This window comes from Carcharhinus amblyrhynchos, chromosome 9, assembly GCF_965287045.1.
Source record: "Carcharhinus amblyrhynchos chromosome 9, sCarAmb.v2.hapA, whole genome shotgun sequence".
NCBI classification, from domain to species: domain Eukaryota; kingdom Metazoa; phylum Chordata; class Chondrichthyes; order Carcharhiniformes; family Carcharhinidae; genus Carcharhinus; species Carcharhinus amblyrhynchos.
In genome coordinates, this window is record NC_137332.1 from 5011152 (window position 1) to 5028988 (window position 17837).

General features: G+C 41.2%; 1 protein-coding gene across 9 annotated transcripts in view; it reads left to right on the forward strand.

The window, feature by feature from the left end:
• ssx2ipa (synovial sarcoma, X breakpoint 2 interacting protein a) overlaps positions 1 to 17837 on the forward strand; it is a 78586-nt gene that overhangs the window by 34717 nt on the left and 26032 nt on the right. For 8 of the 9 annotated variants that reach the window (XM_080195106.1, XM_080195105.1, XM_080195107.1 and 5 more), the window contains 2 exons: positions 14967 to 15054; positions 16683 to 16834. In XM_080195106.1, coding sequence (XP_080051232.1) covers positions 15006 to 15054; positions 16683 to 16834 — 201 coding nt within the window. In that variant the 5' untranslated portion in view covers positions 14967 to 15005. Of the gene's footprint in view, positions 1 to 14917; positions 15055 to 16682; positions 16835 to 17837 lie in introns of all 9 variants that reach the window. The other variant, XM_080195103.1, reaches the window with a different exon arrangement.

Genomic DNA, 17837 nt, shown 5'->3' on the forward strand with positions numbered 1-17837 from the left:
GCTGGGTCTGTCCTGCTGGTGGGATAGGACACGTCTAGGGAATGGTAATGGTGGTGCCTGGGGTGTTATCTGTAGGTATGATTTTGTAAGAATGACTGTCAGGCTGTTGCTTGAGTAGTTGATGTGACAGCTCTCCCAATTTTGGCACTGGCCCCCAGACGTTAATAAGGAGAGCTTTGCAGGGTGGAGAGGGCTGTTTGTTTTGCCGTTGTATTTTCTGGTGCGTAGGTCAATACCAGATGGTCTGCCGGTTTCATTTCTTTGTTGAAACTTTGTAGCGATTGTTACAACTGAGTGGCTTGCTTGACCATTTCAGAAGGCAGCTAAGAGTCAACCACATCGCAAGTAGGCCAGACCAGGTAAGGATGGCAGATTTTCTTCCCTAAAGAACATTAGTGAACCAGAGGGGTTTTTCTGACAATCAACAATAGATTCATGGTCATCAGTAGACTCTTAATTCCTGATGTTTTTTTTTAAAAGAATGGAATTCAAATTCTACCAGCTGCCATGCTGGGATTCGAACCCGGGTTCCCAGAACATTTTTTAATAGTCGAGTGATAATCCCAGTAGGCACCAGCTCCCCAAATTGCCAGAACTCTTACTATTTTCAGTATTAAGATAAATCGAAAAGAGAACTATAGGTGTTTCAAGTAATCTTTCAAGGTCTAGATTTTCTCCACAGTTAATTTAGTATTTGGCATATCTAACTAATCCAATTGAATTTTTTGAGGTCACGAGCATGTTGGTTACAGCAGTGCTTTGTGAATGTTGTCTCAATGGATTCCATAATTAATTGATTAAGGCTCTGAACAAGAGATTAATTGCAAAAAAAAGTTTTGTGATATTGGTCAATAATTGACTACAGCAAACAGTAAGTCAGGATAGAGTTAATTTTCTGTTTTGTGGCATAAGACAACAAATGTTCGAAAGTCTCAGCTTTTCGTCTGTTCCAATGATTTAGAATAAAGCGTTTTAATCAAAGTTTAAGATGAATAAGTAAGGTGATATTAATGCAGTGGTCTCTAATCTTAAGCACAAGATCATTTCTAACATTAAAATGCAGCATGAGATTTACTTTTTAAAAAAAAATTCAACTTTACTAAAATGCCCAAAATGTACATGCGCATAATACTCACCTATTCTAAATGTGACACCCTGTGCTTGCATACCATTGGAGTGCTGTGACATTTGGGTCGTAGTTTGACATGGCCAGTCTTATACAGTCCATTGAGAGACAAGTATGATACTTGAAGTATCTTGGACTTGGAGTATACTTTTAAGTATTAAAGTACTGTTGCAACTATACAAGGCATTGGTGAGACTGCATCTGGAGTGTTGTGTACAGTTTTGGTCCTCTTATTTGAGGAAAGATGTACTGGCATTGGAGGCAGTTCAGAGGAGGTTCACTAGATTGATTCCAGAGTTGAGGGGTTTGTCATATGAAGAGAGATTGAACAGTTTAGACCTATACTCTCTGGAATTTAGAAGAATGAAGGGAGATCAAATTGAGGTATACAAGATGATAAAAGGTGTGGATAAAGTAGATGTGAAGCGGATGCTTCCTCTTGTGGGGCATTCTAGGATGAGAGGTCATAGTGTTAGGATAAGGGTAAGCTGAAGAGAAACTATTTATCACAAAGGGTTGTGAATCTATGGAATTCACTACCCCAAGGTGCAGTGGATGCTGGGACAGTGAGTAAATTTGAGGAGTTAGACAGATTTTTAATTTGGCAATGGATTCAAGGGTTATGGGGAGAAGGCAGGAAAATGGGGATGAGGAGCATATCAGCCATGACCAAATGGCGGAGTAGACTTGCTGGGCCAAATGGCCTAATTCTGCTTGTCTATTTTATGAATTTCATAAGAACATAAGAAATAGGAGCAGAAGTAGGCCATCTAGCCCTTCGAGCCTGCCCCGCCATTCAATAAGATCATGGCTGATCTCTAGGGAACAAACCAGTTGAAGTATGTGATACCAAAGTAAGTTTAATTATTAGTCACAAATAAGACTTGCATTAACACTGCAATGAAGTTACTGTGAAATTCACCTGTTTGGGTCAATGCACCTAACCAGCCTGCCTTCCAGAAGTAGGCCTTCACCTTGATTGCACACGACGAGGGTATTTCTCTCCATTTGCAAGTCTCCCAAAATTTTTGTCTATTGACTTAGCTTCAGCTCTGTCATCTTGCTTGGAGGTGATTTCCATGTCAAATCCAATGCTTGGTTCAAATACCTGCTAACATTTTTTTTGTCTGTACTCTAGTGTCCACGTGGGGGGAGAAAAGGATGAGACAAACACAATGATTTGTTCCATCTTATCTGTTGAGTTCCTTTTCCAATTTATTCAGGTGGTCACAGAATTTGTTTGGACAGAACCCTTTCTGTTTGACCTGTTGGATTTTCTCCAAGTTGAGGAAGTGCTCAGTAACTTTATTCTTTAACTGGGACAATCACGGGTCCGTTTTAACTTGAACACGTTCACTGCACTGATGGTGTGACAAGTTTCTGCTCCTCCCCTGTAATTTGCAGTTCAGCCCATTCAAGTTTGCACTTGTATCGATAATAAACACCAGTCTAGCAACCATGCATTATCTGACAGCTTGCTATGCACCTCATTTCTTGATGTAAGGTGACTTTCAAGGAGCAGATCTGAAAAAAAATTCGGAGGGACTTTGCCTTGGCTTAACCACGTCACATTTTCATGAATGAGCTCACATTGGTGGCATCGAGCTCTTCAAGTGATGATTTGAACAGCAATGTTGCAGAGTTGTCATGAATTGAGATGAGAATCTCGACAGCTTGACATGGAAAAAGTAAATAACCTTGCTTACCAGCACTTGTTGGTGGATAACAGTGGTAGTTAAAAAAGGAGGGGAATTCCAGATCATTCCTGCAAAGTGCAACAAAGTCTGAAATGATGCATAGCATTGATTGTGCACTGTCGATTGTGATTGGAACCGATTACTTGGTAGGAACGTTTTTCTCGGTCACATACCTTTTTAAATTCGTTGACCTCCTCTTGTCAAAAAATAAGATTTTCCAGCATTTTCTCTCTTGCATTAGTCTTTTGGTCTTGACCATCGAATTGAACAACTTCAGATGATTAATTCTACCTCATCTCAGCCCCCTTTGTTTTCATTTTGTTTAATTTTTAACTGTTCTCTACCTTTTTTATTGTCGGTCTTTTTATTTTTTTCCTCTATTTTGTCTTCCTTTCCTTACCTTCTCTTCCCCCATTGGTTCCCCAGTCCCTCTTTTTCTTGCTTTTTCATCTCTATCCCCCACCCATGCTCACGTCCCCGTCCCCCAAACATCATCTGTCACAGCTAACCCTCTGATTTGATCTTATCTGCCATTTGGGCATTCACAACTTTTATTCTCTCTATGGACTGCCATTAGCAGCCTTTCCCCTTGTTTTTGTGGCTATGACTCATCTTTCATTCCCTCACCCCACAGTATAAATATCTCCCACTTTCTCTGCCTTTTAGACATAAGGTCATCTGGACTCAAAACATCACCTCTTTTCTCTCCTTGCAGATGCTGCCAAACCTGCTGGGATTTTCCAGCATTTTCTCTTTTGGTCTCCACCTCTTGTCCTCTTTTTGAGTGGCAAAAGAGTGAGGAAGTCCTTCTTTGTTGCAGATGGGCCGTATCCATCATGTCTACTGATTCATCAAACTACAGTGGAAAGCATTCACAGTCTGATAAGTCTTGATGTATTTGCTGTGAGATACATTTTCAGGCAGCAAATTCCCCCCTTCTGTCTACTGTTATAGTATATAAGGGCTGTCATAATTTCATTTTTGATTTTAAAGTCTTTGAACATGGTGCCTGCAGCAACCATCCTAGATAACTTTGCCATTGGTGAGCAGTTTCTTACATTTCACCAACAGATGTCTAATGTGAAAAGATGCCTCTTTGCTCGCCTTGACTTAGCCATAGGTATTGAGCTGACAACATTCTTTTAACTCCCCAACTTTCTTTGTCTGAATAACCTTGTATCATAGAGTCAGAGGTTTACAGCATGGAAACAGACCCTTTGGCCCAACTTGTCCATGCTGCCCTTTTTAAAAACCCTAAGCTAATCCCGATTGTCCGCATTTGGCCCATATCCCTCTACACTGATCGTACCCATACAACGATCTAAACGCTTTTTAAAAGATAAAATTGTACCTGCCTCTACTGCTACCTCTGTCAGCTTGTTCTTGACATTCATCACCCTCTTTGTGGGGGGGAAAAAATGCCTCTCTGGACACTTTTGTATCTCTCCCCTCTCACCTTAAACCAATGCCTTCTAGTTTTAGACTCCCCTACTTTGGGAAAAGACATTGACTATCTACGTAAGAACATAAGAAATAGGAGCAGGAGTAGGCCATCTAGCCCCTCGAGCCTGCCCCGCCATTCAATAAGATCATGGCTGATCTGTCGTGTCTCAGTTCCACAAACGTTGTCTGTGCCCCTTATTATTTTATAGACCTCTGTAAGATCGCCCCCTCAGCCTCCTACGCTCCGGAGAAAGAAGTCCCAGTCTATCCAGCCTCTCCTTATAACTCAATCCATCAAGTCCCGGTAGCATCCTAGTAAATCTTTTCTGCACTCTTTCTAGTTTAATAATCAGGGGACGTTTTGCATGTATTATCTTATGATGCTCTTCCTTATCCATTTAACTGAAGGCTACACTTCTTGACATATGGACCTAGTTTTGGCATTTGTTTTAAAACACAACTAATCATTATCATTGAATTTCTTTCCATCACATCTTGAAGGTTACTATTGATAGATGCTTAACTGGGTCAGAACCTGATAAAAGAAACTGATAACTATTTAAAAGAATTTGAGCTCCTGGTTAATTGCTGGATAAATAACAACAAATCAAGATTTCATATTTTAAGACACTTGCTGTAATAAGCTGAATCCTTTCTTTCCCCACAGATGCTGCCAGATCTGAGTGTTTCCACCATTTCCTGTTTTTATTTCTGATTTTCCCAGCAGCTGCAGTATTTTGTTTTTATTATACTTAGCACAACAAACTAAACTAGCTCAAACAAAAAGAGAAAATGCTGGAAAATTTACACAGCAATTAGTTCGGATCTGGGGTGCAGTACTGAGAGGAATGTGGAGGCAGAATCATTTCTTGCTTTCAAGTGGGAATGGGATAAACACCCTAAAATGAATCGTGCAGGGTTGTGGGGGTATGGCAAGGAGCGGGATTAGCTAAATTGCTCTTGCAAAGAGCTGGCATAGATGTGATGAGCAAATGGCCTGCTGTTGTATTCTAACCTCTCCGCAGTGGCACAGTGGTTAGCTCTGTGCCAGAGACCCAGGTTCTATTCCCAGCTTGGGCACTCTGTGTGGAGTTTGCACATTCTCCCTATGCCGGTGTGGGTTTCCTCCCACACTCTATAGATGTGTGTGTTAGGTTGATTGGTCATGCTAAATTGCTGGGGATTAGTAAATATATGAAGGGGATAAATGCCAATGTGGGATTGTTGCTGGTGCAGGCTTGATGGGCTGAATGGCCTCCTACACTGTAGGCATTCTATGATTCTATTCTATGCTGACACTAGATGGGAAGAAACAGTAAATTGTGAATGGGAGGAAAAATTTACAAAGGGAGATGGACCAACTAAGTGAATTGGTAAAGCTGTTGATGATGAAGGGCGCTATGGAGAAGATCAAGGATATCATTCACTTTGTATTGGTAATATTGTCTTTGCTGGTGTGAGACCAGGAACTGTGAAGGAGCCAAAGGATTTAGATTTCCATACACGAATCGCTAAAGCCTTGAGTGGTCTGAAGGAGAGAATTGGAGAAAAGTGTAAACATTAATTAATTGGGAGGATTGAGAATGGGAAGTGCCCAGTATGGGCCAGGGAATTGCAAAAGAGAATCTGAAAACTGTGCCAATATAAACAGTGGGATGAGAAAGAGAAAGGATACTTTTATTTTGCTGACATATAATCCTGAATATAAACACAATCCTGTTTTACAATGCATGGTCACAAATCTCTGCAATTTCTTCAAGGTAAAATTGAAAATCCCAGTAGTGTCAGCTTTTTTTGTTTAAAAGTGCTCTGTTAGCTTTTCTTTAATTTTAAAGGTTGGTGTGTGAAAGATTATCCTGCAATCTCTTTTATGGGTTGAAGATAACTTGAGTTTTTCAGTGCACTATATGTATTGCTATTCCAGTCCTGGCTATTGCAAGAGTAAGGTAGCACAGTGGTTAGCACTGCTGCTTCAGAGTGCCAAGGACCCAGGTTCAATTCCCGGCTTGGGTCACTGTCTGTATGGAGTTTGCACGTTCTCCCTGTGTCTGTGTGGGTTTTCTCTAGGTGCTCCAGTTTCCTCCCACAGTCCAAAGGTGTACTGGTTACGTTGATGAGCCATGCTGAATTGACCCTGGTGTCAGGGGATTAGCAGGGTTAGGGGGGGTAGGACCTGGGTGAGATTGTTGTTGGGTGGGAATGGCAGCCTTCTGCACTGTAGGGATTATTCCATGAGTCTTGCTTTTTATCATTCATGCGATGTTAGTGTTGCTGGTAAGGCCAGCATTTATTACCAATTCCTAATTGCCCTTGTGAAGGTGGTTCTGAGTTGGCTTCTCTGAATTGCTGCAGTCTGTGTGGTGTAGGTATGTTCATATGCTGTTCAGGAAAGCGCTTCTGTGCCTCACAGCACCAGGGACCCGGGTTCGATTCCCAGCTTAAGTGTGGAGTTTGCACATTCTCCTTGTCTGTGTGTGGATTTCTTCAGGTGCTCCAGTTTCCTCCCACAATCCAAAAATGTGCAGGTTAGGTGGATTAGCCATTCTAAATTGTCCCTTAGTGCCGGGGGTGTAGCTAGGGTAAATATGTGGGGTTGGGGCCTGGGTGGGATTGTGGTTGTCCCTGGCTCACACTGGCAGGGACAACCACATTCTCAATCCTTCAACAATGAAGGGACAGCAATCCAGTTTCAAGTCAGGATTGAATGATGCAATTGGGAACTTGCAGGTGGTGATATTCCTGTGGGGCGATTTGCTATTTTCCTATATGATACTGCCAAAGGAAACTTGGTGAGTGATAGCAACAAAACTTGTGTTTGTACGATGTCTAACAGATGTGTTTTAAAGCCAAAATTTAACACCAAGCCGTATTAAGGCACACGGGCAAAACCTTGTTGAACAGATCAATTTTAAGCAGCATCTAAAAGGGAAAAAAAAATTCAGAGTCGGAGGTTTAAGGAGGGAATTATCGAGCTTGGGAACTTAGTAGCTGAAGGTACAGCAGCAAAGTTAAAATCAGCAATGTTCAAGACGCCCTGAATTAGTGTAGATATCTTGGGGTTGTGGGGCTAGAGGATGTTTAAGGTAGCAAGGGGGTGAGCTCAAGATAGGATTGGGATCCTGTGTGCATTGCGGGTAAGCGGCTAATGGTGATGGCTAGGCAAGAGTAAAGACATGGACAATAGAGTTGTATTTGACCTGAAGGTAGCATTATATTCATAGTCTCTTAAGCACTGATAGGAATGTTCCCCTGGATTAAAGTCCTGTCCTTGCGAACTATCACCTCCATTTCCATTGTTCTTTTGTTTTCCTAGACATTGAATGTCAGATTAACCAAAGTAACACATGACGTACTATGTGAATGTGTTATTGCTGTTTGTCCTCCTTAATCTTTGCCACAGAGGTCTGCAACATCTCCTGAGCCTACTGGGATTGAGCCCACTTGGTTCCACAATGAACTATTACAGTCATTGACAGAACATCTCGAGCAGTGTTGATACTGTGCTGTTACTTCTGGAGTTTCCTTCTCTCCCTTATCAATACGTTGAATTATCTGTGAGCATTTCAACAGTCTTAAGATGTCATTTGCAATGTTTACTGCTAATGCATCTCCAATGTCATTGGCAATATCAACTTTAACCCCATCTCCTGTACTGTCAGATTGCTTGTCCAGACAGGGTGAACTGCACTTTCTCCAGTTAACCATTGACTTTAACCCCTGCTACAGACTATTTGGTGGCAGCTTTCCCTCTTGTAAGAAAGTGGTTTGCACCACAATGGTCAGTTTTGTGTTGAGCATTGTCTCGTGTGGCTTGGGAGCCTTATTCTCACATGACAGTCTCTGCCACATATTCTGTGGGATGCAATGGTATACAGTTCATTGACCTCTTTTCTTTTAGCTCTCTTCTCAGCCAGCTAAACTTGTTTTTGCTCACCTTTTCCAATGCTCTTCCAAATAGTCAGCTGCCAATGTCTAGTGATCTGCATTTGTGCAGGTAAACTTATAAAACGTAGAAAAACTATGGCACAAACAGGCCCTTCGGCCCACAAGTTGCGCCGAACATGACCCTACCTACTAGGCTTACCTATAACCCTCTATCTTACTAAATCCCATGTACTTATCCAAAAATCTCTTAAGACCCTATCGAATCTGCCTCCACCACCACTGCCGGCAGCCGATTCCACGCACCCACCACCCTCTGAGTGAAAAACTTACCCCTGACATCTCCTCTGTACCTACTCCCCAGCACCCTAAACATGTATCCTCTTGTGGCAGCCATTTCAGCCCTTGGAAAAAGCCTCTGAGAATCTACTCGATCAATACCTCTCAACGTCTTGTACATCTGCAATGGACTAATGGATGACCAGAAGGTCATGACCCAGTAGCCAATTCACCATACTGAAGGTCTTTGAGTGTATGGTCGTCATCCATTCACTGAATTTGGCCGAAGTACTGCAGACAATGTTGGCTTAACAGTATGTCTGTATGCTGATGGAAATAGCATGCTCCGGGATGATAACCTTGTCCTGCCGAGGATGCATCTGAAACAACAAAGATGGAAACTGTTTAGCCTTTCTTCCTGCCAACGTTTACCATATCCATTACCTTCCCTATCATGGGATCATTTCTGCTATGTCTCTGAACTTGAGAAGTTGTAACAGGCAAATAATCTACTAGTGAAAAAATAATGCGGTTGTAACTGCTCAATAGTAAACATGATGATGCATTAGCATGACACTTCAATTGATCCTTTGTATTGTAGGAGTGTACAGTTAAGATTAGTGACCATCTCAAAAAAGACAGTAGGACTAGGGGGCACAGCCTCAAGATAAAGGGGAGGCGGTTTAGAACGGAGTTGAGGAGGAACTTCTTCACTCAAAGGGTGGTGAATCTCTGGAATTCTCTGCCCGTTGAAGTGGTGGAGGCTGCCTCGCTAAATATTTTTAAGAAGCGGGTTGATGGGTTCTTGATAAGAGAGGGGATTAAAGGTTATGGGGAGAGGGCGGGAAAGTGGAACTGAGCCACAACAGATCAGCCATGATCTTATTGAATGGCGGGGCAGGCTCGAAGGGCTAGATGGCCTACTCCTGCTCCTATTTCTTATGTTCTTATTTATAATTGACTACCATCAAATATGCCTTTTAGGTACTATTTTTGGGCTGTATAAGAGTTGATGATCAGTCAGTTGTGTGAAATGGTAACCATATATAAATAATGATGAAAGCTTTGTACTCCAAAAACCATACTTGACGTTTTTTTTCTAGCTGAACATTGTTAGATTCTGCACTGGTCAGAGTACACAAATTAAAAGCTATTGGTCGTTCTTCTCCTGAAAACATAATATATGAAACTACTGTCCCTACTCCATAAGATAAAGTGTTGCAAGCAAGCCATAATGGCAGCTTCGGATTTAAATTAACCAATACTTCAGATTTCTGCAAAGCATCTTTAGCATCCTTTTATGTTTTCTCTCATTCTGTTGTCCAATCCCATCACTGTTTCATACATAACTGCATTGTTGAAGCCATTGCATAATTTACTAAGTTGGGAATAAATTTGCCATAATCTACCAATCCTAGAAAGGTCCTCAGTTGTCACATTCATCAGATGTAGTGCTTCTAAAATAGCATCCCATCTTTTTGGGTGCTTTCATGTAGGCCCTTACAATCATTAATATAACCCAATTACTGGACTGGCATCTGGAAAAAATCAAACTTTACTTTCTTGATACGTAGACCATGTTTGAAGATGTTGTTGTTTCTAAATTATTCAAGTACTCTTATTCACTGGATCCTGTAATTAGAATATTATCCAGGTAACATTGTACATCAGAGAGACCACTTAAAATCTGATTCACTGGTTTTTATTTTGAATAGGACTGAATATTCTTCTCTGGGAAGCTGGTCTAGTCCAATAAGCTTTTTCAATGTGAACTGTTTTGCTATAATTCTTGCATTGATTGTCCTTGCTTCAGTATTCATTCATTGAAAGGCCCATTTTGGCACATATGTAGCATGCTTGCTGCTGTCTTGACTTCTTACAGAAAATTTCCGAACTTGTGGATCTTTGTTCTTTACCAGATTGTGAAGCCTCTTTTTAGCAGCCAGTTCCATTGACATTGCGATTTGCTGTCTTTAAATTCAAAGCATGTTCATTAAGCAGATTTCTTTGGACACCCAAATTAGAATAGCTTGCTGAGTATCCTCTAATGATTCACCAAATTTTCAATGTTGTGTCACCCTTTTTAAGATTACCCCAAACAGAGCAATAATTTTGCCTTGCACTTGATTCCTTCAGTAGAATCTGAACTATTCCATACTGATCAGTGACTTTGGAGAGTGATACTGTTCAAGAATCAAGTCATCATAAGTTTTGTATCCTGGCTTTGCTAGATGAATCAAGTTCCACAGTAAATTGAAGATTTTATGAATTGTACTGAGAAATGATGGTATGAGCAACATGTCTGCTGTTTTATTTTCTTGTATAAAGTGCTGAAAATGTTCTGCATAGGAACTCGCATGATTCATTTTCTTCATTGAAAGGACCTATGGCACCTAATCAACTGGCCATTTCATTTACAGGCACTAGCGACTTGCGACTGCTCAGTATATTTTTTACTGTCTTCTCAGTACTTCCCTTTTTATCCTAGAGACCGTTGATTCAATGTGCGTTTTTTTTTTCAAAACTACCCTAGCCATTTAGCAAAGCATCCCTATTTTCATAATATAACAAATCCTGGCTGGAATCTCCCCCTTCTTAAACACTGCTGCACAGAGCTTTTTCTTGTTTGTCTGCTTGCACTGACACTTGAATCTTTAAACCTGCTTCTCTTCAGCCTTCTAATATTCAAAGTGTGAGAATGCATAATATCTACTACTTAGGATCCTTCCTGAATGAAATAAAATCCCAACTTGTCATCAGTTTTCTTTTTGCAATAACTATGTTGGGGGTTGCGGGTTTTAAACACAAAGGAAAAAATGTGGTTTGCACGTGCAAGTTCAAAGTAGCACACAGTTTATCTTAAGAGCGCTGGCCTGTACACGGTACTAAATGCAAGAGCCTCAAACATCCCAATGACATCACCATCAAATAATATGACCAGCTCTTAAAGCAATCCTGCAACTACTTAAATATATAACAAAGACTGAGCAGCTTTCTGTTCTGATATGTAAGAGACGTGTTCTGTCGACCTGAAGGCATATGACAGCAGGGAACAGAAAAACATGCCAAAGAATGTTGGTGCCAGAACATAATGGGATGCTGGCCTTCATAGCGAGGGGGATTGAATATAAAAGTAGGGAGGTCTTGCTGCAGCTGTATAGGGCATTGGTGAGGCCGCAGCTGGAGTACTGTGTGCAGTTTTGGGCGCCGCACCTGCGCAAGGATATTTTGGCCTTGGAGGGAGTGCAGAGGAGGTTTACTAGGCTGATACCGGAGTTGAGGGGGTTGAGCTATGAGGAGAGGCTGAATAAACTAGGCTTGTACTCGTTAGAGTTTAGAAGAATGAGGGGAGATCTCATTGAGACGTATAAGATGATGAATGGGATGGATAGGATAGAGGTGGAAAGACTCTTCCCGCTCAAAAAAGACAGTAGGACTAGGGGGCACAGCCTCAAGATAAAGGGGGGGCGGTTCAGAACGGAGTTGAGGAGGAACTTCTTCACTCAAAGGGTGGTGAATCTCTGGAATTCTCTGCCCGTTGAAGTGGTGGAGGCTGCCTCGCTAAATATTTTTAAGAAGCGGGTTGATGGGTTTTTGATAAGAGAGGGGATTAAGGGTTATGGGGAGAGGGCGGGAAAGTGGAACTGAGCCACGACAGATCAGCCATGATCTTATTGAATGGCGGGGCAGGCTCGAAGGGCCAGATGGCCTACTCCTGCTCCTATTTCTTATGTTCTTATGTTCTTATAATCCTGTATGATCCCACAGTGAACCTTGCTGCTCATGATGTCGTAGAGGAGATCAGACTGAGCAGCTTGGGTGGGCAGCCAATTTTCACCATCAGCTTAGCTGTGTGTCCAGCAAGTCAAAGTCATGTGTCCGATATGTGGGTGAAGAGAATGAGCATGCTTTTGCGCACTAGTTTGTTTCTTAAGTCCGCAACCCTGGCTGGCAGCAGTGCATCATAGAGGAAAACTGTGCAAGTCTGCCACTTGCCATTTCTTCCCTGAATCTGACTGAGTAGGGTCCCATTCGTAGACATGCAGGGTAGAATAGGTGTAGGGTGATGCGGCGGCGCGGGCTCGTTGGGCCGTAGGGCCTGTTTCCCGTGCTGGGTTGTTCTTTTGTTCTTTGTTTTGTCTGACAATCCAGAGTTTGGACTAAAAGACAGATGCTGGAACAGTATGTGTTTTCAATGCTTTAAACACATCGTACAATGTATGTGCTATAGCTCTGAATAAAGTTTGTGACCATGTCTTGCTTATTTGGACAAAGATCAAGGTACATGCTGTAGATTTGAACATGAAGTAAACTGATTTATTAAATCCTGGTTCAACATTCATGAATTTCATTATTGCAATTAGGTCCTGTTTTCACTTTTGAGTAATATTTGTTCAAATTTCCTTGATTTCAAACTCAAATGAATTGCAGTAAGGTGGAACACTGAATTGTTCAGAACTTTATTCAGAACTTCATTCAACATTTCTTGGCAAAATTAAACTTTATCCTCCTGTTTGTTTTGTTTTATTAATTGATGTGATAAAATATAATGCTTCAGAAAAATTTTTTTTAACTTGACAATTATTTACAGTAGCAAATTTCTTAATTCTCCCTGCACTCCTCTGGCTAATGTTATGCAAATCCCAATAACTGTTATAAAACAGACTAATTATCTGATTAAAAATATACATGCTAAAATGGCTGTTGCACTGAATCAGACATTTTTTTTATAGAAACAGTCTTGCCTATTAACATTGCAGCTAGTTAGCTGGCTTCTGAGTATCCAGGCTGCAAGTATTTAGCAATTTGAGATTATCAAATGTTAAAAGGATTTCTGAAGTTGAATATTCATGAGCTAGATGGACTTGCAGGCTGTACAATACCATATTATGTCATTGTTCCCTAAGCATGTGCAAGAAAAATCATGATTCCTTGTCACAGTATGCTCTTTTTCAGCAGATTTCCTTCTGTTTTTTATGAAATTTGCTGTGATTACACCATAACTTCTGCCACCAAGAAGGATCAGGTGGCAGTTGTATGGGCACACCATCACCTGGAAGGTTCCCTTCAAATTACCTCCCATCTTGACGTGGGAATATATTGCTATTATTTCATTATTGCTGGGTCAAAATCCAGGAACGCCCTTTCCTGCAGCATTGTAGGAGCTCCTTCACATGCTTGAGGGCAACTGGGTATGGTCAATATATTATGGCCTTGACGCTGATGCCTATATATTGTGAATGATTATATTAAAAATTATAGCAAAGCAGAAAGGGTGTGGTGTGGACTAATTGGAGAATAAATTAAATGTAATCACTGCAGTTATATTTTAATTAATCCAGAAGCCTTCATAAAAATAGATTCTATTTGCATTTGACATTGAGACACAGGACTGCTTTGTATCCCTTTTTCGGTTCAGATGAAAGCTGTCTGTCCACTTTAGATGTTGTGCAATGCCTTGAATTAAGGGTGGAGTGGGATCTTTTCCTCATGTTCAATCCCTTCAAGGCCTTCTCCCTCCTTGTAAATGTTGGCTTTCTCAACTTTCCAAACATTCGGTTCTCCTCCAATTTTGGCTTGTTCATCCGTATTTCTGTTTATTCTGTTATCCTGTTCTGTTTAATAATACCTCCCAATGTGCCTTGTAACATTTTATTACATTTGAAGATGTTCTATCAGTACAATTTATTCAAAAGATATTGCGTTTCCATGTCAGACACCTTGTAGTTTTCCAATTTTTTGGTTCTTTGTGATTTTTAAGTGAGATTTTACAGGATGCTAGAGTCCTCCCACAATCTTGATAGCTGCTCCACATCAACTTTGCTTTAAGGCAAGACCTCTGCCCCTTCTCTGGGAGAAAATCCTGCCTAAAAGAGTTGACAGTCAATCTGGATGGCAACTCTGAAGTTCCAGCAGCATCAGTTGGAAGAAATGGTCAATACTAGGACTACAGGCAGTCCAGTCAGGTCTGAAGTTGGGGGGTGTGGGTCACGCTCAAGACACCCGGAGGAGGATTAAGTGGAGGAGAGAGTGGAAGATCTTTGGGAGGGGGAAGTCTCTAAAGGGCCCTAAAGCTAGTGGTGTTTGCTACCTAATAAACCTATTGGACTTTAACCTGGTGTTGTGAGACTTCTTACTACTTACCCCAGTCCAACGCCAGCATCTTCACATCATTTCCATCCCCACCATAAATCAGTGAGATTGGTGAAAATTACAAGCATGTGACTAAAGAATGAAGACAACAGTCACCTTGCTCTGCAATTTCCAAAAGGGAAAAAAGTGCCTATGATGTTTGTTACTTGATGCCTGACCCCCTCAGAAACTATAGTGCAGTGACTACTGTATTTGACATTTTTAACCCCCTTCAAAAAAAAATCAATAAATGTGTTCCAAAGTCGATAAATTTAATCTCGGTAATGACACTGCATTGCTGATGTAGTTTGATTTAAGAAAACACCATTAATTTTTACATGTTGCTTTCTATTTTTAGCTGTTGCCTGCATTGTGATATTTAAATCAGTGAGTTGTATGTGTTACAGCTGAAGTGGTTGTGCAGTTAATCAGGCTGCTTGCTTGCTATGGGAGATTGGAGAGCTGTAATCATGCCAGAACAAGAGCCATCACCCGGTATGTATGCATTACTTTTAAGTGTTTAAATTGGTTACCAAAATAGCACAAAGCAATAGTGTTGTGTGGTTTCACTATTTTCAAAGCCAGTGCCATTCAATGGGCAGCTTTGTCCTGGGTGGTGTCGAGCTTCTTAAGTGTTGTTGGAGCTGCACTCACCTAGGCAAGTGGAAGTATTGCTTCACTCTTGGCTAGTACCTTGTAGATGGTGGACAGCCTCTGAGTAGTCAGGAGCTGAGTTAGTTGCCACAGGACTCCTTGCCTGTCACCTGCTCTGAGTTACAGTAATTACATGGCTAGTCCAGTTCTATTCAATGGTAAGATGTTGATAGTGAGCATTTCTGCTTTAATGGAGATAGTGGCATAGTAGTATTGTAACTAGACTAGTAATCAGAGACCCAGGGTAATGCTGTGGGGACCTGAGTTCTAATTTCACCACGACAGAAGAGAAAATTTGATTTCCGTCTGCCATGGTGAGATTCGAACCCAGGTCCCCAGCACAGTAATCTAGAGACCCAGTACTCTGGATTACTAATCCAGTGACCATACTACTATGCCACAAACACTACCTGCCACTTGTCAGCCCAAATCTGAATATTGTCCAGATCTTGCTGCATTTGGACATGGACTGCTTCAGTATCTGAGGAGTTGTCAATGATGCTGAAGATTTGTGCAATCATCACTTTTGACCTCGTGATGACCCCCCCCCCCCCCCCCCCATTCCAGTTGACTGGGGTTCCTTGATGTCATACTCCATACTTGGTCGAATGCTACCTTGATGTCAAGGGCTGTCACTGTCATCTCACCTCTGGAATTGAGCACTTTTGTCCATGTTGGAATCAAAACTCTTAAGAGGTGCTGAGTGACCCTGGAGGAACCCAAATTGAATGTTAAGTGAGCAGGTTATTGCTGAGCAAGTGCCACTTGCTAGCTCTGTTGTTAACCCCTTCCATCACTTTACTAATGATTGGGAGTAAATGGGCAGTAATTTGCTGGGTTGGATTTTTTTTCCTGTATACAGGACATACCTGGATAATATTCCACATTACCCAGTAGATATCCATATTGTAGCCGTTTTGGAACAGTTTGGCTGGGGACGTGACAGGTTCTGGAGCACAAGTCTTCAGTGCTATTGCTGGAATATTGTTGGGGCCCATAGCTTTTGCAGTATCCAGTGCCTTCAGCTGTTCCTTGATATCATGTGGAATTGATTTTGTTGAAGATTGACACTGGGTACCTTGGGAGGTGACTGAGATAGATCATTCACTGGACATGTTGCAAATGCTTTAGCCTTATCTTTTGCATATTCCTTGTGAAAGCCTTTCCTCTGGTTTATTAATGGGCAAGCAATCACCATTTGCTCTTTTTGTATGCTCAACCATGTAATTTGGTTCAGAATATTTAAACTTTGGATGACCGAATTTTGGAAGTGATTATAAATATTCAAGCTGCCATTTTTCCATTCACAGCATCTTTGATAGTTCCTGAAAGGGTTCTGATGTTCAAAACTTAAAGCGGAGAATATTTTTAGATGGCATTAATTAGTTTCGAAATTAGTCGCTTTACAAAGTGTGTCTATTAGCTGCTATGCAGGGTTGGCTCACTTAATTTTCTGTTTTCTCTGACAGATAGCAAAGAATTTATTTATCGCTACACATCCAGATCACGAATGTCTCCCCACAACAGCTTCGTTGAAACACTGCCGTTATTTACCAGTCATAATTTAAGTTTGTTTTGCACAAAGGAGAATGTAGATCAATGCATAGCATACCTCAATCAGGCAAGTTTTTAAAAAATGATCACATTTGATTATTGGATGTGTGTTTCTATGAAAAAAAATTTCTTCAGTCTAATGCTTTTTTTCTCTCTTGGGCACAATTGCTTTCGATCCTACAGCAGTTTGGCACCTTTGTGTAATGTGAAAAGATTGGAACACTCGCTTTGCCTATTTCTCTTTCCTCAGTGGGAATTATTTTTAAATCGACTGACTTGTTTTACCAGTGACCGTAGCAAATAATTTTGTCTTCAATCACAATGTAATAATGCCAGTCTGCATCTTACCAAAAATTGTAATGCAACTGGGTTGGCTTACAAATTAAAGGATGTGTTGTTGCCAACAGCATGAAAAGACTTCATTAATAGGACTGACTGCCTCACAAGACAGCATATGAAAATTACTTAATTGGTGATTAGAAACTGCTTGCATTGTGCAGCCTCATATTGAGAAACACCCAGTAAAGAGACAAAACTAACTGTAAAGGGTTTTCTATTTTCAAAAATAAATTCAAAAGATGTAAGCATTGCTGGACAAGCCAGCATTTATTGCCCTCAAGGCGACCTGCCTTCATTAATATAACTGTTATGGCCAGCTGGCTGCTCGGGTGGTGGCTTGGTGGCAGCCTGTGTGCAGTCTGTTACACCATGAGCATGCAGAAAGCCAGCAATAGCTGTGAATCCCATTGCCCCCTTCACCTTATGAATTCTTGTACAATGCAATTTGTTACTTCCTTGATGCAGCAGTGAATGACTGCTTGGGGTCACCAGTAAAATTTTGGCAAGGACCAGCTGTATATGAGATGAGAGCTGCAGTACCTTCTGATACCACTGGGATAGGGTGCCACAGTGTCTACATGGATGCAAGTTGCTCTCCATTATTTTGTGATAGTCTCCTTGGAGAGGTGTAGCCTCTTCAGACATTGTCTCTCCTATACATCATCCTGGATCTATAAATTGTTGGAGGAATCAGGGACCTGCATCTGCCTTGCTGCTTGGCCTGGTGACAT